Genomic DNA, 24,944 nt, shown 5'->3' with positions numbered 1-24,944 from the left:
GGCAGTTAAATCGTTTATTATCCACAATATAAAAGTGTTACAAAATATCTACTCTACAAGTAATACAATTATAGATAAATATGTACCTTACATTATACAGTCACACAACCAAAATAATCACTAGAGGTTCCTACATTAAAGACATCATTTATTTCAAGAGGAAGCTAAATGGAAGAGACATCTGTCGAGGCCGGAGCATGTTTACTACGCCAGTTTCATTACAGTAGCGTCATAGAAAACATAATTATAGGAACAACGCGACGTAAACCGCAAAAAAGGTGTAAGGGGGCGGTTCACTTCGTTCTCGCTTGATGTATCTTCTGTTTAGCTTGGTCTTAAGAAAGAGCTATACTTATACATATATAGGAAACTAGATTACACAGCATTTTGCAATTTCCACGACCACCTTAGAGTAAATCGACAAGCTTGTCAACTTTTACCGGAAATGTGTAGAGGCAACCATTTTGTATGTAAATGGAAATAAGAAAATATTATTTTTTCTGAGAGATTTTCCAAATGGCTAAAACTTGAGGCTTCATAAAAAATTCTTTTACCTAAGGCGTTGCTACGCGAAACCTTATTTTTATTACAAATCAATTACGTCACGTAAGATCACGTTAGATATTATCTACAAAAGTTTTGGTAAAAAATACTTTCTGGTGTAAACCAAATATTCAACATCTCCCATCCTAAATACAAATAACCATTAATTTCAATGGACATTATGTACCTATATGTTACAAAATACTGCTTTCGTTGTTATTTAACTTCGACAAAATACATAAATAATATATATAATAGATAGAGGTAAAGCTTGGAACACAAAAATTGGTCTTATATTTAATTCTAGGTAGAAAACAGGTAGAAAATGTCTGCAGTAACGAAAGGCACAAATAGGTAAGGTGGCGATGCTTCCGGAGTCGAACCACAAAGTTCCTAATAACTTTAAGACCTATAAATATTATAATGTTGCAACAAAGTATGTGCAAGTTTTAATTTTTATGATATTATTATATTTTATGACAATAAATCTTGAGTATCTCTGTAACATTAATACTTATGGTTAGGTGCGAATAATTAATTAACTAAAATACACAATAATTCGTATGAATTAGTCTTTTCTACGACAAAATAATTGCATATTATCAGTAACGGATATACTTAAATCGTATGTCCCTTTATTATTGGATGTTGAGATCAACTAATACTTCTACTTCTTCTAAGTACTTCTAAGATAACCTCCAGTCGAGATTTTTGACGAGATTTCATTACTAGAGGTAGGCCTTGAAACTTTATTTACATTTTTAAAATGGAGTATTATTGCAAGATTTTATGTAACTTGCCTTGTTTCTGTAAAATTACGGATCTAATCTTGCAACTGAATTGTAATACAGTTAACCCCAACGTCCCCATCGGATTGAGCTTGAGTCCACGTTACGTAATAACAAAAAAAGAATTACTTCATAGAAGTATTTATAACATACGTTTTTATAATAATTTTAAGCATATCCGACCCTGTCAATTTGCAAGTATTTTCGTTTATTACTTTAATATTAACTAGGCGATACTTTGCAGAAATCAACTCTACGATGATTAACTCGAAATTATGGAAAACAAACCATGATAAGGATTAGATAACTTACCACAGTGCTGGCACTGCTGTGTACTGCTGGACGCAGGTAATCCACATCTAAACGGATCGGAAGAACAGAGCAACAAAGGTTCATATCCTCAGGAATATAAACTATCCTCTTCCATCTGATTTCTGCAAAGTCCGCCAACTCTTACATCTAAAGCTAATACTTTGGCAAGGTAGGTGCTGGAGCGGTTGGTGCGAGGAGAGAGTCATCCGGAGCGGCGAAGGTGGCTTCCCTCACGGAGGTGGAGTGCCTGATGGACGCGCGACGCCTCTCCCGGATCGCATGCGCCAGGAAGAACGTGCAGAATATTCCGGTACTCTGCAACAAAAGAAACTGACGTCAGTTTTGATTCTACATGAAACATGGGTTTCAAGAAGGTGGAACATCCAGACGTCCTGATTCACATACTCTTGACAATAAGTGTAGAAGAATTTGTATCACCTGTGCTGCAACTGCCACCACCATCTTTCATATTTAAGAGTATTAAAGGAAATATGTATAAGGTACTCCAGTACCTCTCTGAAGTTATAGCTAACATATTTGTGCCTTTTTCGGAAGTTCATTTACTTAAATTACAAAGACATTTACAAAAACAAATATCAAAACAAAAGCCTACAAAAAAAAAAGATCTTTTCTTACATCGCTGAACGTTATTAAGCAATTTGAGATTTATACAAGCTTTTTCGGACTCTAATTACGAATATTTATTTACAGACGTAAGTTTTATAATTTCCACGTGATTTATGTAACACGATGATAAAAATAATCAAGTAACCCATTATGCTTTGTCATTGACATTTCTAATGTAAATGACCTAATATATCCGCTGGACTCGGGCCAACGGCGGCTCACCTGCAAATTGATGCCGACCTGCTAATAGGCCCGGTTATAGAACTCGGGACATGAGTAAACAACAGACACATGTACAAGGAAACCGTTATATCTAAAACTGTAACTGCCTGGTTTGCCTTACAACCTATTATTGGTGCTTTGGTCTCCACAACAGAGGAGACCTGGGGTGTACCCCCTATTCTGCCCCGACACCGTTTGATGATACCTATGGGTTGTTGCCCAACTCATGTGGGTTATATACAAAAAGCCCATCAGGCCAGCGATAAGGCTTAAGGTCAGCTATTCTGTGTCAGCATCAGTTAACGAAGGCTTAACGTGCACTTGAAAGCGCGCACACCACAAGCACCCATAAAACTAAGCTATTACCGGCCACGAATGTCACTGCTGACAGCAAAAACATTCATGAACTACACATAACATGGACTATCTTAGTCCACAAAGAGTCGCAATCATTATCACTTAGAAAGCGTTAGTAAATATTACTATTAAAGAATGAGACATATGGATTGCAGCTAGTAAACAAACAAAACAAGCAAAGGATTCACATGTTACGTTGTTCTACGAGTCCATATGTAAATGTTTAAGAATGAGGCAGGTACTCTATCCATACATAGCATGTAAAGACTATTGTTATTCCTCATCCCAGCGTATTGAGCGCGCTCATTGTAATGTAAGTTTCATTAAAATTCCACGCCTGTTGTAGATAATTACATCTCAAGTATGTGGTTACAATTGGTGATGATATCAAGATAGGTAGGTAAGATTTACTCGTACTTAGGTAGTAAGTAATAAGATTCAAGGAACGATTGAGGTAAATATCACAAAAACTGTCTGAGCGCGCTTCAATTTTCAAATGTGTGTGATATAGGAACCTACTAAGCACTTGACCAATGTGATGGATATTGATCTTATTTGTTCTCATTTATCATTCTGAAGTTAGTTTTATTTAGCAAACCGTAATGGACTGATGTTAATGATGATGACAGATGATACTAACAATACGTAAACTGAATAACAAGTAAAGTGATTCCAGTTAGTGTTAATCTGCAATCCGCAATTTTTAGCGTCGGTAAATAGGTCTCTTATCTACCTTTGTGTTTCCGTAATGGAAACATCAAACAAGACGACAGACGGTATTTTAAACAAAAAGAATTGACCTAAAACCTTAACAACAAACAAAAAAAAGACTACACAAGCATTTGTGCGAGGTTGTTCTTTGTACTGAAAGGAATGGGCACTTGTAATTATTAAAATCAGCAAACATTGTTATGCTACAATATTTCGTTCGAGAGGCAAAGTCTATATTCATTTCCTGCTCTGAGACCGGTATTTTAGGTATGTAGGTTAGTCATCCGTAAACCTAAAACTATTGTAGTGCTACTGTCACAAAGAGGTCTCTCAACTTATTAAACACAATAATTTGACAACATACGTCATCAGGCAACGTCGCGGGCGGTTGGCTAGTTATTTATACGTATGATGTTACATTGTTTGCATGCTTGTGATAATTATGAGTCACATCTGAGCACAAAAGGATCGCAAGGTTGGCTGCTCACGGTCTACCTACGTAGAATAATACCTACGTACGATAAACTGTGTTTGTTTAGACTTGATCACAGGATAAAAGAGTAGATCGCACAGTCTGTGTAGTGCGACCGTGATATATAATTTTAGGTTTGACTAGACTGAAGCACTTATTTATCAAGATTTTTATGTAATTGTAGTAGCAAGAAAAATGTTATTAAAGATGGATAGCGATGTTTATGGAAATCCGTAACCTACAATGAAATACTAACTATTTGTGTACTACAATGAAGTACTAACTATGTGTCTATTTGAGAGGGATCACAGATATGTTACAATACCTGAGGATTAAGTTAGCCTCATTTCAATAAGTTAAGGGAATTAATTATACGAATGCAGAGTTATGTTACACCAAAAAAAGAAAACTACGATTAAATAGGTACTAGTACATAGGTACATTGCTGTACTAAGAGCGATTCTGTCGCGGTTAATGATCTCTACCGCTCTTACGAACTCTACCCACGTGATATACTGTATGCAAGATTTATTCCAATTGAGTTTACAAATATCAATGGGCAGCAGTGACCCATCAAGTCACTTTTAACTACTTCTGTACTATTTATTATAAAATTGAAATAAGGCTTTGTTTGTACTGAAGCTAATTTTGACTCTACTATACTCTATCATTTACTTTAGATTTTTTTTGGCAGTGTGTAGTGTGTGGTTATTTTCGCAAAAATAATAAATATCCTTAATTTTGTTGAAAACGTATTTTCCACTTTAAAGGCAATAAATTGGCAGTATTTAATGTACGTTTACGTTTTGAAAAAGTCTGTTGAGCAGACCTAAAGATACAACTTGACCCGTCATATAGGTACGTGAAGAGTCAATGAAAATGTTTATATCCATGTCGATTAGATTAAAACGCACGAATGTAATCGGATATTCACCGCGAATGTTTGCACTTCAGCGGCGGAAATTAATAGCGTCCTCGGTACCGATTGATTGATGTCAATGGGGGGTTTGATTGACAGGACTAATTGATATTTCCACACTTTACTCGCACTGTTTGCATGAATTTTTCCACATACGTTTATAGATATACTCTGATTCATAATTAGGTGTCCAAAATGTAAACAAAGGTGTTGACCTATCAAGAAAATACGTTAGAAATGGTAGATTTTTGTTTTGTCGATATTAAAGTAATACAACAATAATAAAATAATAATCTAAATAAATTAAGATTAATTCACATTTTCTAATATTTATATCACCTCAATTTCGTTCCATACAGTAATAATAATAAAAAACAAAGTTTATGGTAGAAAATTAAAATGTGATAATGGTAACACAATCGGAATCCAAGACATTTCTTGTGCTGTCATTTTTAAGGTTCGTAACTGATATTATTAATTTTCGTGAGTGTGATCGAACTGTAATGTTTTCTCGTTTACATAACGCGTTTGTTAAATTGTGTATATTTGTTAAATTTTCGTTTTTTGTTGAGTTTGATAAAGTTTTTGTTTCTTGTTAATTTTGACAGTGACATTTCTTTGTTTACATTTTGGACACCTAATTATGAATCAGACTATAGTATGTTAATTTTTTCACTTTTTATAGATGCAGTATTATTATATTGTATGTAGTATGTGTATGTAGTATATAAGGCGACATTGCTGTGAAAACCCAGCCTTTAATAACAGTTTTATCTGAACTTTACGTTCATACAAGTTTTATTGCATTTAAGTATATCTTCTTACTTCAAACTAAACGGTGATATATTGAACATTAAACGATTTATGTAGTTAACAAGCAATTTCGCTCATTCATACAAATTACCATAGATAAACTGCTTACGTTACATTATTCTATTAAATAATCTGACCCTGGAAGCTATATTTACCAGCGCTTAATCGGCGAACTCGATACAGAATACAGGATAAATTCAATGATCCACACAGATATTTATACTTGAAAAAGATTTACGTGTCTTAGTCAATCTTACAGTAAAAATTACAATAAAAATTAGGCCCACTCGGATTAAACAATGAAGACAACGCCTGATGGAACGTTATATTGAAGGATAACTTTCATTTACGTGGGTGACTTTGAGTGCATTGTAGATTTAGTAAAAGTTGCGAATTTAAGTAAATGGGTTTTAATGCATTGACCGTTGACCAAAAAGAATATTTTGAGTCTCTAACTTCGGAGAGCTTCTTCACCAAAAATTATACCTACCTTAGAGCCTGAAAATTATACTTCTTTTTAAATAAGAAAGATGATCCGCGTGGTATAGCGGTCATCATACCGACCTGACACGCAGGGGATCCTGGTTTCGATTCCTAGCAAGACAGGTATCCAAATGATGAATTCAGATTTCTGGGTCTGGTTGTTTGCGTATTTATCTATGTGGTACTCACCACATAGATAACCATGGCATCACGACACAGGGAATCCTAGAATGGGACTGTGAGTGTACAAAGTATATTTATAATGATAAAATATAAAAGTGATAATGGTTCTAGCTGTTTTAGTTACTACAGTAGGTACTCCAAATTTTATTCAAATGCCAAATGTAATAAATGATGACCAAACCTTAGCGAACGGTTTTACAACCTTAATAAACTTTGTCATAAAATGTCGACATATTTTTTACGTTTTACTTCTTTTTCGGTCATATTTGATCCAAGTTTTATGGTCTTTAGATCGTTGATAAATTTGTAAAATGCGTAAGATTTTTTTTTTATTTCAAACCCCTTAAAATTGCCTTCAAGGTTTCTCTGTAGACTATTTAGAATCCCTGTTGACTATTGGGAATCAATTGGTCTCAGGAGGCTCGGGCCGGATGAAATAGCATTAATTAGAGGAGGACTATAACCAGCAATGGACCTCCAAAGCTTAAGGATTTAAGTTGCTACTAACCGCACAATCTAGGTATCGACCGTGCCTTAGCGTGTTGAATATCTATACTTGAATGTCAACAAGAAGCCGAAAATATAGAAAGTGTTTAGTCATCGCAAAAAAATAAATAAATAAATCATTTTCAATAGAGGTTTTGAACTCAGTTGACAATTTTTTTTTTAAAGCTTAAAATATTCTTTAAACATTATTTTGATTTCACCAATGATTTTCGCGGTAAAAATCAGAGGTGTCGCCAGCCTGTGATTCCAACCGCTAATATCCAGACTGAGAGGTCGACATTTTTTATTTAATTAAAAGCCAATGAACCAAGTTCAAACAAAAAACCAGCGTCCCTCACAGATTTTCTTTACCAACCGAATAAATCCAGGACGAATTATTACGACAAAACTTTTGAATAACGACTAAAACTTCGGTATTTTAGCATCCAGGCGCATTGTGTTCAGCTAAAACCGTTTTGAGGACCGGGAACAATACGACATTGAAAAACGGGTTCGTAATATGAAAATTGACGCAGAACAGAGGATGTAGCGTAACGACACTCATTAAAGGCAATATGCCCACCTGGTGCTCCGCGTGGGAACATCATACAGGACGACGGCTGTCCCTCTCTGCTTGGTATAGATAGAAAAGGTAAGAGCCAGTATCACTTAAACAGGACGGCAGCCGTCCTTCTCCACTTGGTACAGAGAGACAGGGAAGGATACAGTATCACTGGGTTATACTGATTATAGCAAGGATTGCAGTGATGGCAGTGGGAAGGGTACTTTGCAGTTATTGTGTTATATTAATGTTCAATTCAGTTTCAGGTTACCGACTGAAAATTGGCGAACGTTGATCATGCCGATTTTGGTCAAACCCAACTCTTATTCTAAAAGAATACCTGAGCCCAGAAGAAGGACATTACGAGTGTTCATTACCCGTAAGTAGTTAATTTAAGGTCTAAAATTAAGTTACTTACGATTACTTGCTTCTAAATCTAGTCCACAATTATTGCATAATACTAAACGCTTTCTATCATTTGCCTTATATCTCTTCCTCTATTAACTCTATCTTACCATCTAACACGCAAAAAGTTCCGAGTTTCAAGTCCCATCTATGCAAAAACATGTAAAATGATATTTATTACATTAAATTTCTGTTTTTGATCTGGGTGCTGCTTACTCATCTTTGTGTGTGTTCAGATTGCACAATACACATATTTATGTCGAAAGTCCGACACAGGGAATCTTACTGTGCATTGAGTGTAGGAACCATCATATCTTACTAACGAAATTCTTAAATGGGATTCTGTTAAATCTAACGTTGAAGCTAAATATAATCGGCCATAATTTAAATTCCGCATAAAAGGTCGACGCTGTTTATTTCTTAACAAAAAACAATTAATTTTAATGTAAGTAACCTCCATAGAAATCAACGACCTTATTTTTCATTACATCATGCCCTCGCAAACAAGACAATTATGAGATAAGTAAAATAAACACGCAGCGTGAATCATCTTAAAATAATCACATTTTCTTTATATTATCCTACATAGTTACTAGCGTGTCATAATGCGGCAAAAAATAAGCTGCATTTACATAAATCTCACATTTAATATTCGTGTAAGATTATTTAGAAGGTGGAAGAACCCTTTGTGGTATGACTCAGGCGGCACCACAACCACACCTATTTCTGCCTATTAACTGTGTTAAGCGCTGCTGTGTTCTGGTTTGTGGTGTGGTAAGGGAGACTCAGGGGTAGCAAACGATGTGTGGCCGACCTTAAGTAGGACTCTAATCTTATCGGGGGTTGATTATATATGACCATGGGTGGCAGTAACCATTTACCATCAGATGGACTGCATGCTCGTTTTCTAGGATTACAATATTAAAAAGAAAAGATAACCGATAGCATATACCTAACCTATGTACTACTTTTATATTGTTATACAGATAAAGTCCTACATTATTTTGCAATTGTACCTAATTGTTGCAGTAGGTTTATTTAAGTAGTCATCCTAAACACCCTATTGTTCTATTTAAATTCAAATGTGAAGTAGTTAAAAATACCAATAGTAAAATGCAGTTTCCTTTATGTAGAATTCGCTATCTAGCGAAGATTGTGAATTATACGTAATTACTCGTATTAATGGTAATTTCCGTCGAACGGGAATTTTGTGACTCATCCCACTTACGAACAAAACAACTCTATGTGTGTGCGTTATCGTATTGGAAATAATAAATATATTTAATTAACTGTTTAATATATTGTTAACCACGAATTAATAATAAATTTTCCTCAATTATTATTTTTGTTCAATTTCCTGTTTTTTAATATTTAACTTCCAAATAATATAGTGAGGGATAACCCAGCCTAATAAATAACTATTAATAATATGCGTGGCTGACAACCGCTACGCATATTATTAATAGTTATTCACCGTTTTTTCGATAACAATTGTTTTAGAAGTCGTAAATCTAGACTTACAACGCAGACTTTTTGCAAGCTTTTTTAACTACGGCAGATAAATATACAGATACAGTTCTCATTTTCTGTAACCAACTCAAAAATAAGACTGGATGTCCTATGTATGCCTCAGTTGCATCACTAACCTATTCGCGAGTTCATGGATAGTGGTATAAAATTTGATTTCTGAATCTCTGGTTTCGACGTTCAAAATCCAAAATCCTCTTATTTTTTTAAATTTTGAGCGTATTAGAAATAAATTATCACTAATTGTTTTGACAACGAAAGAGGACGTCCAAAGGTGTGTAAAGTCTAGGTACTAATCCGGTCAGCCTACTGGACTAAGATACCTAAACTCTTTTCATTTAGAGAGGAAACCCGTGTCCAGTAGCGGCATTAATGGGTTGACGACGACATTCGTGAGGGCGTTGTCATGGTTGATCGCCGGCCATTAGCCGCTTGGTGACGTCACCGGCGCACGCGCAGATTCAATTCAGAGCAAAGATGTCTGCCGTGTGATTGCTCGGGCTATTAGTTAATCTGTCACTTAAGACAAAAGACTGTCGATTGAATTGATGCTTTAAGTTGTAGTTACAATCGTTATAGTAAGAATATGTCGCTTTCAGAACCCTTTCTTCAGTAAGTGAGGACTTCTATTCTAATGTAGTATATGTAGTATGCCAGGATTCTTTCTACCTTAAGTACAATATACACAACAGCAAACGAATATTCAGACACAACATAATAATAGACTTAAGCCTGAATCCATCAATGAAACGTTTTCTTTGCCGCAGTCAAACCCAGAATGATCTGCATGATAAACTAATACAGTAACTACCCTGCTATCGGGTCGTCGAAAGTCGAATATTTTTAACACAAGGAGCAACTGCGCATAGAGCCTATTAGGAACCTATTAGTGAAACCAAGGGAACCTATTAGTGATCGAAGGTTTCTATTAGTGATCGAAGCATAAAACTAACTCGAAGTTCGAAGTTGCAATCTTGTAACTACCCTTCACCAGAAGCAGACCTTTTAGCCTTTATCGCAATTTCGTTTTACTAACAATGTTATAATTCATGTACCGTTAACCGTTTTGAAGGTGGTAGAACCCTTTGTGGTTCGACTCCGGCGGCACCACCGCCGCACCTATTTCTACCTAATAACAGCAGTGTTAGGCGCTGCTGTGTTCCGTTTTGAAGGGTGTGGTAAGGGAGACAGACTTTTCCAAGGCGTTCCAGCTTAGTCCTCAGGGGTAGCGGCGCATCTGTGGCCGACCTCAGGTGGGAATATCTAATCCTATCTGGGGTTGATTACAGATGTCCATGGGCGGCAGTAGCCACTTACCATCAGGTGGACTGCATGCTCGTCTGCTACTCTCATATTATAAAAAAAAAAAAAAAAAACGAAATAGTATAACTTAATAACGTACACATATGTTGGTGTAGCACAAACCGACACAAACAACTACTAGAGTAGGTACATATGTACATATTTGATTTTCATAATTGTTTGATTCACACACACTTTACTGTGAAGTGTACGTACACAATACCAATAAGATAAGGGTTGAAACACTTAGCAAGTGACGCCGCTTCCTAGATTCTTAAGAAAAATGGTGACATCACTACTAAGTACTTATAAATCTCATGATGACGACAAGCTGGAAGTGTTATTATAATTCACACTAAGCCATGAAGACTATGAAACTATGTTACAAAACAAATATCCTTTCTTGTAACCTTTCTTACCTTATACCTTTCTTAAAATATTTTAAATTACTTACCAACACAAATGGGTACCTACTTATATTACAATAATAAGAATAATAAATGGGAATAAAATACCAAATACCAAACGTTTATGTAGAACAAGAACGAAATTATGATAAGGAAAAAACACGCAAAAAGTTTCGATTACCGTACTTTCAACCTGAAGGCTAAAAGTTGGTGTGAATGCACTCCGTGCGTCTGGAACTTTGTATTTTGTTTAAGGATAGTTGAAATTAACTTAGAAAAGTCGTGTTTTAAAGTTAAACTCACGTTCATTACGCCATTACATGTGTTAGGTACAATGTCAGAATTTCTCACATTCACATCTGAATTAGACACTTGGGATAATGGCGCTACCAGATTTATCAACCGAATTTTATATTTCACTCCAACTACCAAAGAATCTTATAGAATAGAATGACTCAGGTGAAAAACCGAACGAGTTAGTGATACAGCTAACAGGAAGATGTTTCAATGAAACAAGATGATATCATTTTACGTGTGCCTATATCAATTTCCTACATACGTCTCTGAAAATACGAAACTTAAAGACGCTTAAACCCCTTTCTAGATAGGTACTTCCTAATGATGATAGAACCTTCTACGGTTCAGTTTGGTGGCATGGTAAAATAAACATGCTTATACGAGGCGCAGCCCTCAAGAATATAGTACGATATTTTACCTTGCATTTTCCCCGACGAAATATTAATGGGTTGCCATATACTTAAACAATAGACGCTTAAGACACATTGGCTCACCTTGAATTATTTAGCGGGCTCTATCATATGGCTATACGAATCGCACTTGCGTGTAGGTAAGGCGGCAAAGGTCAGGAGTTACCATTATTTCCTAAGGTTACCACCTACTTACTGACAGATATTTTTAAAAGTGTGTGGTATCTCCAGGTAGAAACGCATCACTCACTGACTTTAGGCAGGACTCTAAACCTATTTGAGGTTGTTTGCAGATGTCCATGGTCACCAGTGGTAAATTAGTATCGTACATGCGCTTTTCCTATTAATTTATTACAGGTCGGCGCAAAATTAATCACCCTATTTTATTTTTGAATAACTTTTGTACGGAATGAAAAAAGTGATTTTGAGTAATAGAAGTCATTACCAGGACCGGTAACTTTTTTTTGCTTTATTTTATTCAGTACAAAAGTTATTCAAAAACAAAATAGGGTGATTAATTTTGCGCCAACCTATATAACAAAGTTAGTTGAATGCATATATCTAAGTAGGAATAACGTATTTCTAAACATTGGTAGAAACGCTTCTATCCCTAAATACTAATATAGAACGTCTCGTTTTTTTTATAATATTTATAAATGTATGTTAATTATAAACCAACGATATTAAGTAATTGTAAGAAATAAATATGTATTTTACTGTAGAGATATACTTATTTAACAGTTAAATATTTTGAACGTAACAAAAAGGAAAAATATCCATAAATTTAATTATACCATGCACTGTTGAAATTTTGTCAAATTTTCCCATTATTATCGCTCCAAATACCCACGTATATTTTTAAATATGTTTCGGTAATAGGAAGGAAAAAATAAAATATGAAACTAATTATTATTTTTCTTATCGTAAAATAAATTATAATACCTATGTATTTATTAAAATCGGCCAGGCTAATTACTAGAAATTGTAGCTACTTAAAAACCTTTTCTTTCCATATGTTCATATTATGTAATGCTATGAAGCATTTCAACATAACATTCATATAGGCTATTTTATTTTAATAAATAACAAAATTCTTAGTTGCGAAATCGATTATATCCTCTTAAAGATACTTATCTTATAATTATAGCGGAGCCGGTTCCATTATTGGCAAGAAAAGATATAACCAGGAAAATAATGTGGTTCGCTTAAAAACACTTAAGTAGGACCTTGAAAATTAGTCATACTTTCAAGAACTAGAAGACGAATATTGCCTCATATGCATGTCAGTAATGCTACACATTAACGTTCACGCGATCAAGGTAACGTCATTATGTTCTGTTCTAGGAATGAAGAGTTTAGGCCATAATCGCCCACGCTGACCAAGTTCTGAATGGTAGAATTTACATACTTTTTTACATAATTGAGTAATATCTTAGAGGGTAACATATTGTTTTTGACATATTTCCTAAAACAAGTCAAACTATTTGGAAAATATAATTATTAGGAAAATACAAACCGGCAAAAACATATATATGTGTCGGAGGAAGAGTCAGAGTTATTTAATATAGCTTTAGCTATACTGTTACTTTAGTATTTTAGTAATGCTATTGGTACTTGATCAATCGAAGTCATTGTATAGCTTTCGTATTAGAATCAGAGCAGAGACTTTTAAGAGGTCTCTAGTGGGGTCGAGGTATGTGGCGGCGCGGTGGGGAAACTTTGATAAGAACTGATGTGAGTGATCGAGGTGGATCATTATTTCGTTGTGCTTTGGAGCGTGTAGTCACTACCTTGAACCTGCTGCTCAAATCCTTTGTTTGTAAAGTAATAGTAGTAGTATAGTATAGTTATTTTGTAAATCCGAAGTTACAATGTTAAGAACAATAAATACTGCGATTACTGTATTTGTGCCTGCATCTACCCTATGACAACGCCCACAAAACCCATAGATTCTATCAATGATGTCGATGAGAGCCGTCCTTCTCCGACATATGTATATATATACCTTGTACCTAATATGTAAAACATATTAACGTTAAATATAATACGTACGTTAAATATAATCTATTAACTTATAAGTTAAGTGAACACGAGTTCCTACATAGTTGTCACTTCAATTTAACGGTTAAATCACTGATGCGAAGTAACCTCAGAGTCAGTACCGTGAAGTTTCCTGTATAGGAATGTTCATAGGAGGGAACCGAGTTTGAGGTCAGGCTGGAGTCACATAAAAAGAATAACAATAAGTCTTTTTTATGTGACTCCGACATTTATGACTTGGGAAAACACAGCTTGTGTTACTGTATGCTACACACTACAGGACTTGACTGCTATATACTTGGATACTCGACTTGGAAAGATTGGCGAACGGCGAAGGAAGGCATAGCGAAGTATAAGCAATATAATATGCGGGTTTTTATTAAGTAACTCTTTATTAAAAGCTGGAATATGTTTCCTGAGTATTTTATCCTAAAACAATTAAGTGCATACTTATTATCAACAGTTTGTGTTTTTCTATTTTGTAGTCTGACTAGTGGCTACACTCCGAAAGCGTAAAGCTGTATTAAATCTGTTTACAACTCAGTTTTACAGAATCTCTAAATCGTCGACAGTAAAACCGTAAATAGCGCTTGTAGTAAATATTCATAAAACTACTCGCAAACACCTCGGGTAGACACGTAAATAAGAGGGTTGGTTATCTGTCACGATATCAAGTACCTGCGTTGTCGGTCACGCGAGGGGTAGCGCCATTAGGGGTAACATAACAGATGTACTTTGACAGGTGATGCATGCATAAATAAGTAAGTGTAGTGTCAGTATATCTGTGAACAAACGTTTGTAACATTTTAGGAATAACCAACGAGCATGCAGTCTACTTGATGGTAAGTGATAACTGCCGCCCATGGACTTTAATCAAGCCCAGATTAGATTATATGTTCTATTTATACTTGAGGTTAGTCATAGAGGCGTTGCTACCTCTGAGGACTAAGTCAGAACATCTGGGATTGTTATATCTCCCTTACCACACTCTTTGAACCAAGGCTTTAAGTTAAGGAGTTAAAAGCGTGTGTGTCCTAATAAAAATGTGTGACAGATTTTAAGTTTAACAAGAAGAAAAAAGAACGGTGTTTTACTAAAGAAGAAATAAATTATTTTTACTCTAAATAGATTTAACCAGGTTTCGCTCATAATACCTATGTGATTGTACGTATATTTAATTATCACTTGTTTTAAGTACGTTTAATACGCCGACATGACGTAACCTCAAATAACTAGGCGTGGATATAAAAACTTGAAACAAATGTCTTTATACAATGTATAAATACCATTCATTATAAATACAATGGACAATGGATTCTTATGGAAAAATTACTCTACGCACAAACAATTATTGTCCTTAAATAAAAATAAATATGGCCGCATACAACACGGCTCTGTACGCGTGCCTTGTAAACTGAGCGATAAAAACGTTGTTTAAAACTTACTGTGGTTAATTGTTTTCGACCAAATTGATCTTAGGTTGTATTTATGAGACAACTTTGTCGTACTAAGTAGTAAATTCTATTCAATCAATATCCGATAAGTCAAGCATCTAGCTATAATTTATATGACTCCTTGAGTGGATATCAGTTAAGTAGTAGTAACTTATAGAAAATACCTTGAATGGCTTGAATCTTAAGCTTAACTCTAGCTTATTTTTTGAGTATAAGGTATACCTTAGGTAGGTATAAGTATAAAGCATTGAATATCCATAAACTCCTACGTTCTTTGTGTGGGTTATTTTGAGTCAACATTTTGGGAATACTTATAAATTAACTTTTTTCGAAATATCGAACTTCAAAAATCCGGATTATAATCAAGCCGAGCTATCACTTTTAATTAGTTAAAGTTATGTGCGTTTTATTATTTTGAAGTTTACCAATTGTCTCTTGGTCAATTAATATTAAACCTTCTCAGTTCTCATGAAACAAACGCCAAGTATTGGAATTGTTTTATTTACACTTTGGCAAAGGGAGATCTCCCGCCGGGCTAGGTGATCTTGCCCGGGGAGCGGCCGTGCTCCGACAGTCTCAGTTCGGAACTTGTATACTCGTATATGCAGGATATTTAGAAAACTTCGATAGCGTGGTTCAGAATACTCGTGGCGCCATCTCTTGACGAGTAGCGGGAGGTCGCCACAACACCAATGTCAATGGCATACCACCGTGCGAGAGATCGTTTAGATTATAAAATGCAGCTATTTTATTATTTATATTTATGCGTTCATTAACATTGTAGAATTATAGCCATGTCAAATCTAGCATAAACTTAAAAAGAAACAAGTAAAACTAGTTAGCCACGCACAATTAAGTTCTATGACCTAAACATATAAATGTGACAATATTTTTATCATTATTAAATTGTAGAATGAGGGCTCTACGCTGTAAGGCTTTCTACCACAGCTTTCTACTCTCAACCACAGAAAAATAAGGGTACATTCTGTGACTCAACTCTCATAGCCCTCATATTACGATATCCGTAGTCCACCACGGTGGCCAAGGGCGTTTTGATAGAATGTACGCGTTTTTGAGTTTTTTTCATTTTAGGAACATTAAAAAAAATAATTGGTGTGAAATATGTCATTGTGTAATAGGAAGATTCACGAATAGGTACATCAGTTCGCAATGTCTATTCCATAATTGACAGGTACTATTTTGTAAGGCGATTCGGCGAGTTGGATATTGCACACACGTCCGAGTTTCATATCGTGAACCTGGTAAGGCAATTGCCGAATGTATTGGCCAATACACAAATCAGCAAACCTGTCGCAGTTTAAGGTTTAAACTTAATGTCGCGCACATAATTTATAGGGCGATGACTTCTGTCGGTTCCAATATTCAATTGTTTGAATAATATTTCAAATATAAATTATGTAACTAGAAAAAATCTATAAATGTTAGTTACTATACGTAAAGGTTATATAATGTTTTATGGGTAAGTAAATGTGTAGTGAGTGAGAAACATCGGTAGCACCGCATCTTAGGTAGGAACCCAATTCGAATTAGTGTTGACTACAGATGTCCATAGACGGCAGTAGCCACTTATGATCAGGGGGGGCTGCATCATGCTCGTCTGCTACGACTGCTACTCTATTATATAAAGAAACTACATTCTGATAGTTAAACAAAATATTGCTGTAAACAGTCGCTTAGGAAGCAGCCCTATTTCCAATTTTAGCTTCGCGTACAAACGCGAATTGAATTAGCACCAGCTTACAGTATAAATCAAACTCGGCCGCGCCCGCGTTTAAACAACCCCAATCATTGTCGTGCCCACCGTTATCGGTCTTTGTACGGCCGAACTGTAGTTTTAAACGAAGTTTCGATATTTCTCATTGCATCATATAAGTTGATACTTATTTTAACAGTTATTTTTTTTTCATTTGAAAGCTAATAGGGTCGAGTTATCGGTCTTCGTACGGCTGAACTACAGTTTTAAACCAAGCTTCGAATATTCCAAATAGCGCTTACCTATAGGGGTGCTTAAACAGTTATTTTTTCATTGGAAAGCTAAATCCAACCTAGCATAGTATTAAGCCCGCCAGAAAAAATACAAGAGGCGTTGATTGCTTAAGTTAGGGCGAAGCCCAGAGAAACTTATAGAGTGTTGAAACTTGATTTGGTAAGGACTATTAATTATTTTTGCAAATCGAAAAAGTAGGCAGTAGATGTTTACAAAGAAAAATATTTTACTACAATACCACGAATTTTCATAAAAGAGTCTGGAGTTAAAAATTCAGAAGTGTGAAAAAGTGGAGCGACTACATCTACTTAACATTCCGAATATTTGAGCATGCAAGAAAACAGTCCTGCATGCATGATATGCATAAAACATCAAGTTTAATCGATACGTTAATAGCTGACCCAGTTCAGCGTCATTAATAATGTTTCTATCACGAACATCGTTTGTAAATAGACTACACGAGTCCTTGAATTGTAAAAAATATAGTAATCAGTATAGCCTATCTACCCTTTTTTACGGGCTTTGATATTAAAGTTGCTTTTTAGTTCATATGTACCTATGTGAGGGCCAAGTCTTGCAATGGATATTTAACCAGTTGGCCCCAACCGATTGAGATGAAATTACATTAGTAATGGATGGATACATTTAGTAATGATTATCTTAGTGACATCATCCTAAATACTTTTTTAATATATTTTTTAACATAATATTATGAAGGTAGAGCTTTCTACTGTACTGCCGCCACCGCCACATCTAGCCCTGTCTTATAAAAGCAAGGTAAGGTGTTCTAGTTGGAAGTTGAAGATTATTTTATAAATCTGTCCAGCTTTGTCTTAAAGGATAGAAACGCATGTAAATCGGTCGAAGTCAGTAACAAGTACAATCAATTAAAAGAAAACCTTCCAGTATCGTCCAGGTCCAGTTCGGACTTCGGACCTTAGATTATCCACAAAGCAAGAAACTGTATTGCCAAGACTTTCACTTTTAATTAGTGTTGGCCCGTTGAAGATGTTTGTGCGTTAATTATTCACAAACGGAGGCGGTGCGAGTAGTGGCTAGAAATAGATCTTGGAATATACAAAATGTAGAAGAAAACGTACAAAAGTGCAATTTTCCGTAATAAAATAGTTCCTGATATACTTATCAATGAGTTTGATAGTAAATTGAATATTTTAAATTCGATTTAATTTCTTTTTATTTAAGTATCTTAATTCTGAATTATATCTTAAGTAGGAATGTGAAATATTAATTCTGTTGCAAAGCACTATTATATCGCAGTGAGAAACTTTCTTATGAATAATGATATTTTAATTTTAAAGTGATAACTGCGCTGAAACAGCGTGTTCAAATTGAATAGAGATATATCAGACGGATTCTATATATTTATATATCTGAGAAATAAATGGTTTGGTAGAGTTTGTAGCGGTCTATTGTTGACATTTGAACGCAATCGTAACAGCGAACGTGGGCGAGCCCAACGCACAGCCGCTTTCTACGATTGTGAAACTCCCAAAAACACCGTGTCTCACCAACGGCGAAAATTAGCTTGCCAAACATTTTATCGCTAAGAGAACTGAACAGCTATTATGGATACAGAAAAAAAACTGGCGAATGAATGACCTGCATTCATTCATTAACCCCGGGTAGTTCTCTTTTGAATCTATTCTAATTACCCATGATTGCCCAAGGTCCAATGTCTGATTGGGCAATTATCCTTTTCCAATTAAACCACATAGCCAGAATCTACGTAGTGATTAATATCGTTACATTATTGAAATACACACTGAAATATAAAACAGCCGAGGTACACGATAGGTTAAGACGGTTGCCATGCATGCGAATGCCGCATATGCCTATGCATATGCATCTGTATGCATGATCATTTCATTTGCATATGTGGCCTGCTATTATTCACAAAATATTAACGTTAAGTTGATCGAACTTAGAATTTTATTTTTAGGACTACATCCTAACTTGTAACTTGAGTATATTTTATAAGCTACACTTTTGTATAAGTTACATAACCTGTTTATATTACTCCAGACACAACAAAAAATATCTAAAATAGGAACTGGGTATAACAAAGGTAGAACTACATAAACTCCGAAGCTTAGAGCAAATAACGCTGTTTCCTAAGAAATTATGTTTTTTTTTTACAATATGTAAGTAGCAAACGAGCTTGCAGTCCACCTGATGGCAAATGGCACTGCCGCCCATGGGCATCTATAATCGACCCCAGAAAAGATTATAGTTCTATCTCAAGTCAGCCTCAGATGCCACTGAATCTGAGGACTAATTTGGGTGACTTCAAATAAATATGTCAAAGCGGAACACAGCATCGCTTTATACCGCTGATATAAGAAAAAGGTGTGGCGGTGATGCCACCGAAGTCGAACCACAAAACATTTTACCACCTTCAAAGCTCTTGTCATCATTCAAGAAATCAACTATTACCGCTTTACCTAATAAGACTTTACTTCAAGTGTTAATAAGGTCTCGAGTGACAGCAAAGGACTCGTCATAACAAGTCTTGAAGACTTAAAACTCACGGGATGTATTATGTCATGGTGGCACAACCACATGTTAGCTATGCATTCGTGTCAAGGATGATTAAGATCGCCATCAACGTCGTATCACAATGGCCGCCATGTATGTACGATCAAGGATTTCTTTAAGGATAACGCATATAAACACTTGGCTGATTTGTTGTACATTGATAGGTAGGAGAATTCTTACTGGACGTTTAATATTAATCAGAGTACAGTAAAATAATGTTGATCGTGGCGACACTTTTCGGTTTAAAAAGAAGTCTGAAGATATGCGTTTTGAAAACTCGTCTCTATCTTTTATTAAGGGTCCTCTTATTATTCATTTAGTCATCTCTAACATTATATAGATAAACAGGAAAATATTATTGAAAAAAACAGATCGTGATAGTGCTGGATGTAGATAAGACAAGACTCCAACTTGGTCTTCAAAGACAACACATCTGTGATAAGCCTAGTACATATTTGAAACGGTTAATACAAATTATTTATTTGAACAAACATACTAAAATATATTTTATTATTGTATGCTCAGTGGTGGTGTTAAATATTATCTTTTATCTTTTTTTTTTTTTGCAGACGAGCATGCAGTCCACCTGATGGTAAGTGGCTACTGCCGCCCATGGACATCTGTAATCAACCCCAGATAGGATTAGATATTCCTACCTGAGGTCGGCCACAGATGCGCCGCTACCCCTGAGGACTAAGCTGGAACGCCTCGGAAAAGTCTGTCTCCCTTACCACACCCTTCAAACCGGAACACAGCAGCGCTTAACACTGCTGTTATTAGGTAGAAATAGGTGTGGCGGTGATGCCGCCGGAGTCGAACCACAAAGGGATCTACCACCTTCCAAAATCTTATCTCTAAAATATTATCTGTATTCCACAATTTGGTCTGGATTTGACCTCATGTAGGTCTCCATTCCTAGTCGGACTCATCTTATTGTCTCATACTCTTAACGTCCTTTACACAAACTGCGCTATGCGATTTATACAATTGTAACAGTAGCCCATTATTCACAATATATCGGTATTTATAATTATTATCGATTTCTTCTTGATAACTATTTATCAACGTGCTTGATAAAAATACAATAAAACTCATAAAATCAACGGATGCCGTATGCATGCATGTAATTAGCCTAGTAAGGGCTTAATACTTGATCATTTCCTGCAGATGCACTAGCGATATAAGAGCTAATAAGGTTCAACGATGCATAAATTACAAGATAACTTTACATATTGAAGCCTGAACTAGGTTATAGCATATATATCGGTTACTAGTGAGCGAAATTGGAACGTTTTATTTTTTCAATATAGGAGTAGCATTCATGCATACAGTCCAAACTGATTGTAAGTGGCTACTGCTGCCCATAGCCATCTGTAATCAACCCCAGATAAGATTCCTACCTGAGGTCAGCCATAGATGCGCCGCTTCCCCTTGAACTGTTAAACCACAGAGGATTCTACCACCTTCGATAAGCGTCATGTTCCTTTTGTTCGCCTATTTGTATCTTTGCTGTGTAAAAGAGGTACTGACTTTGAAACGATACGAGAAACGGTCTTTTCTACGCGTCGTACGCAAAAAACTATAACTCGAAGCGATCATAAGGTTTGACTCTACATAAGTAGGTTCTTATTATACTTTAGGATGTTCTATCACTTTTTTATGATTGTTTTAGTCATTTAAAAGCATTGAAAGGTAGCATGGGGTAGTAGCTAACCGCTATCAGGTGTCTTCTAACCATCCTTACAAGGCCCCTGACAAGGTTTAATGACTGCTATCCTATGACATGCTAACCAGGCTCAACGGTTTAACGAGCCCAGCGAAGCACAAAAGCGCGCATAACTACTAGCTAGGCACTAGCGCACGCATACTGGTTAGTATGGGTGCGCATCTGCGCACGTATGCGGTTGCATCCAACGCTTAATTCTGCATGTTTTCTCCGATCTACATAAAGAAAACTCCATATTTCCTTGCATAAAAAAGGTATTTTTATGAAAGGATAAAGTTTGTCCTTTTTGCGGGGACACCCTTCATGGGTTCCTCTCAGCTGCGGGGGCAGTGGAGAGGATATGCCGGACTCTTACCGGCTAAAACCCCACGGTGTTCCTCTGAACGCCCTTTGTCGGGACCACGGGTACGCTAATAGCACTCGTTGTACTTACTGACCTGTAAAATAGACGCAGCGAGCGCAGTCATCGCGACTAAAATCAACTGCTCCTTCGCGTAGTCGTGTAGCGGGTTGCCGCAGCCGCGCTGGAACAGCGTGGAGCAGTCCGCGGCGTACGGCTTGTGCAGCGCGTCCAGCGGCCCCTGCCCGCAGCACGAGAACGGCACGTGGCCCGTCGAGCTGAAGTCGCTCGGGCCACTCACGCCGCAACACTCGAACTGGAATTTATAGGGATATGCTGTAGAATTGTCGTAAATGTATTGAAAATCCGATTTACTAATGTATATAATCAAATTTGCTCAAAGCCTACTACCATGCGTTTAGGTGTTCAAATGACATTAAATCTATGTCTTTGAAACACGTTGAAAATTAAAATACTTAACTGGCAGGTCTGTATATAGGTATACTTTTAATAATACCATTACTCATCGTTAAAGCTAATCAATATAGTGAATTTCTAATTAAAAATGTACAGCAATTATGTAATTGCTTAGGAATAGGTACATACCTTTGTATTCCTGTGTATTTTTTTCTTTGTAAATGATAATATTATGTAGAGCACCCAAAAAGCTTTAATTATTGTATAAGCATAATTATAATAATTGATTCAATTATAAGTGCTATACGGCGAAGATATGAAGTTATGTGCCTACAATGAACTCTACATCATTTAAGTTAATTGTTACCTATATTGTTGGCCTTTCGAAATCGCAGTACAATAATAATTCCGTTATTAATGTCAGGATATGGATTGTAATACTCGAAATTTCTAAATATATTTCGAAATATTGTACCCATATATTTACCCTCCATTGGGGTCTTTAACCGGTGCCCTTCAATTTCCATAATACCAAATTAAAATAATGTTACGAATTGTAATATATTTACCTTCACATGAAGCCTGTCCCATCTGACAGTGTCAGATGTGGGGTCACCGCCCCCATGGCTTTCCTCGAAGTACGACGTCATTGTGGTCTTAATGTCTATCTCGATGTTGTCCCACACCACCATCGCCCAGACGAAGCAGGTGAACTCTATCACCACGACCACTATTATTAATAGGCCCGCCTGAAACAGAAAATTAATTCGTCAAATAGGTACATACCTATAGTAATATGTACGTCGTGATTCTTTTTTACTTATTTACTATTTATTATAAAAATAGATTGTTTCTACGAAGGGCGGAACTAATGTCTTAGTGTGGAGGGCATTCTCTATTAGTCACTTTTTATCCATAGTACGGTAGTACCACACATTTTTTGTTTACAAAACTTTTAATTAGGTAACTAAGTTTGCTGCTAAATGCTATTGTATCGAAATGCATGCTGTCAAACTACACTACATTTAATAAATAATTACATACAATTTCATGTATGAAATGAAGATAAGAGCTTTTTTCATATTTTCCAATTTCAGAACTTCGAAATAAGTAAATCCAGTCCATAACTTGTCGTGAAATGTAATTATTAGTTACCATAATGACGTGTATTTGGTGCATAGATCTCGCTGTTCTCCAACCTATCCACGCTATGGAGCATGTTATAATGGACATCATGAGCAGCAATATGGCAGGGTATTCCACATTAATCCCTATGAAGTGGCGGTAGATGAACAGCTTGTAGAGCAGAAACCCGCTCGCTCCAAATAGTACTAGCGCTGACATCTGTTGAGAAATATCGGAACTACATTAAAAAGGCGTTACGCGACCGAATTCAGTAGTTCATTCGTATGAAGTCATCGCAAATTCTGTCTCACTCGCACTTAGGCGTCCGTCGTAATAACTAGCGCCACCAACCCGATAAATCAAACAAGATGATTACCAATTGATAACAGTAGAATTTACTGCGCTCAATTTAGTTTTGTTAAAAGTAAACGAGGTAACAAAAGCCAGTTTATTTATAAATAAAATAGGTCCTACTCGGCTACCGGCACGGATAAGTAAATAGTGGAATTTCGCTACATGTTTGCAACGCGTAAAGTTGGGTAAATGTTATGATTTACGAGTTGTTATGACAACATACTTAACGCGCTGATTCAGCATAACGGGAATTAAACAAAATTTGAAGAAAAATATACTTACAGCGAATAGCACGTTGAAGGTCAACACGAGATATTTCCAGCAATTCGACGACAGAGCCATTGTGTTCCGTGTTCACATGTCAGAGTTCTTGTTTGAAACTCGGCCCAAAACAAAGCGCGGTCGTTCCACCTCAGGGAACGTTCGTATGTCGCTCTGACCGCGTAGCTCACGACTGATGCAACGACACCGATGTACAGAATTAAACGTACTTTTATCTACTCAAATATGCATTTAAATTGATTTTAAAAAATCGCGTCAAAATATATTTTCCTACTATCACCGCTCCCAGAAAATGATTCGTTAATCCTTCATGGAATATGTATGTTATCAGCTTATCGTGATGATAAACTGAAACGAAGTACAGTTTCGTGTTGTAATCTAACCTAGTTTATAAACGGCACGCGAAACCAAGGGGTTTTACTTTTTGTATATTAACTAGCCAGTAGAAGTATTAATAGAATAATGACATTTCTATTTCTGCTTGCGCCTACACTCCCTTTGCTTTCTGTAAGGAAACTGAAACGATGAAAGGAGACTGAAATTAAAACATTTTGTGTCAATATTGATTAATGTGACTTCAAACTTTACCACACAGTCGGGGTATTAATCTGCGAACAAATAATTTTGAAAATAATAGCAATCTTATCAAGAAAGTCTAACTAAATAGTTATTTATATTACATCCACTGTGTTTAATATGATTGTTTTGAGTACCTATCATTCACTTGATAAACTGCCCATGGTACAAAGTTACAACTATCTTGTAATTTAGACACAAACAAACAATCTTGATCTTGCGCAAGAATTGCACGCTTAC

At 35.9% G+C, this 24,944-nt stretch overlaps 1 protein-coding gene across 1 annotated transcript; it reads right to left on the bottom strand.

Annotated features, from left to right (window-relative positions):
* On the bottom strand, window positions 1-24,646 carry LOC140753295 (23 kDa integral membrane protein). Its single transcript, XM_073087793.1, has 5 exons — window positions 24,129-24,646; window positions 23,523-23,711; window positions 22,937-23,116; window positions 22,048-22,266; window positions 1-1,958 (listed from the first exon to the last, which is right to left on the bottom strand). The coding sequence occupies exons 1-5, from the start codon at window positions 24,186-24,188 to the stop codon at window positions 1,797-1,799; spliced, it is 810 nt and encodes a 269-aa protein (XP_072943894.1). The 5' UTR covers window positions 24,189-24,646; the 3' UTR covers window positions 1-1,796.
* Window positions 24,647-24,944: the final 298 nt, after the last annotated feature.

This window comes from Epargyreus clarus, unplaced genomic scaffold, assembly GCF_041222505.1.
Source record: "Epargyreus clarus isolate Ecla_fem2 unplaced genomic scaffold, WU_Ecla_fem_2.2 ptg000026l, whole genome shotgun sequence".
In the NCBI taxonomy this organism is placed as follows: Eukaryota; Metazoa; Arthropoda; class Insecta; order Lepidoptera; family Hesperiidae; genus Epargyreus; species Epargyreus clarus.
This window is presented reverse-complemented; position numbering and strand designations above follow the sequence as displayed.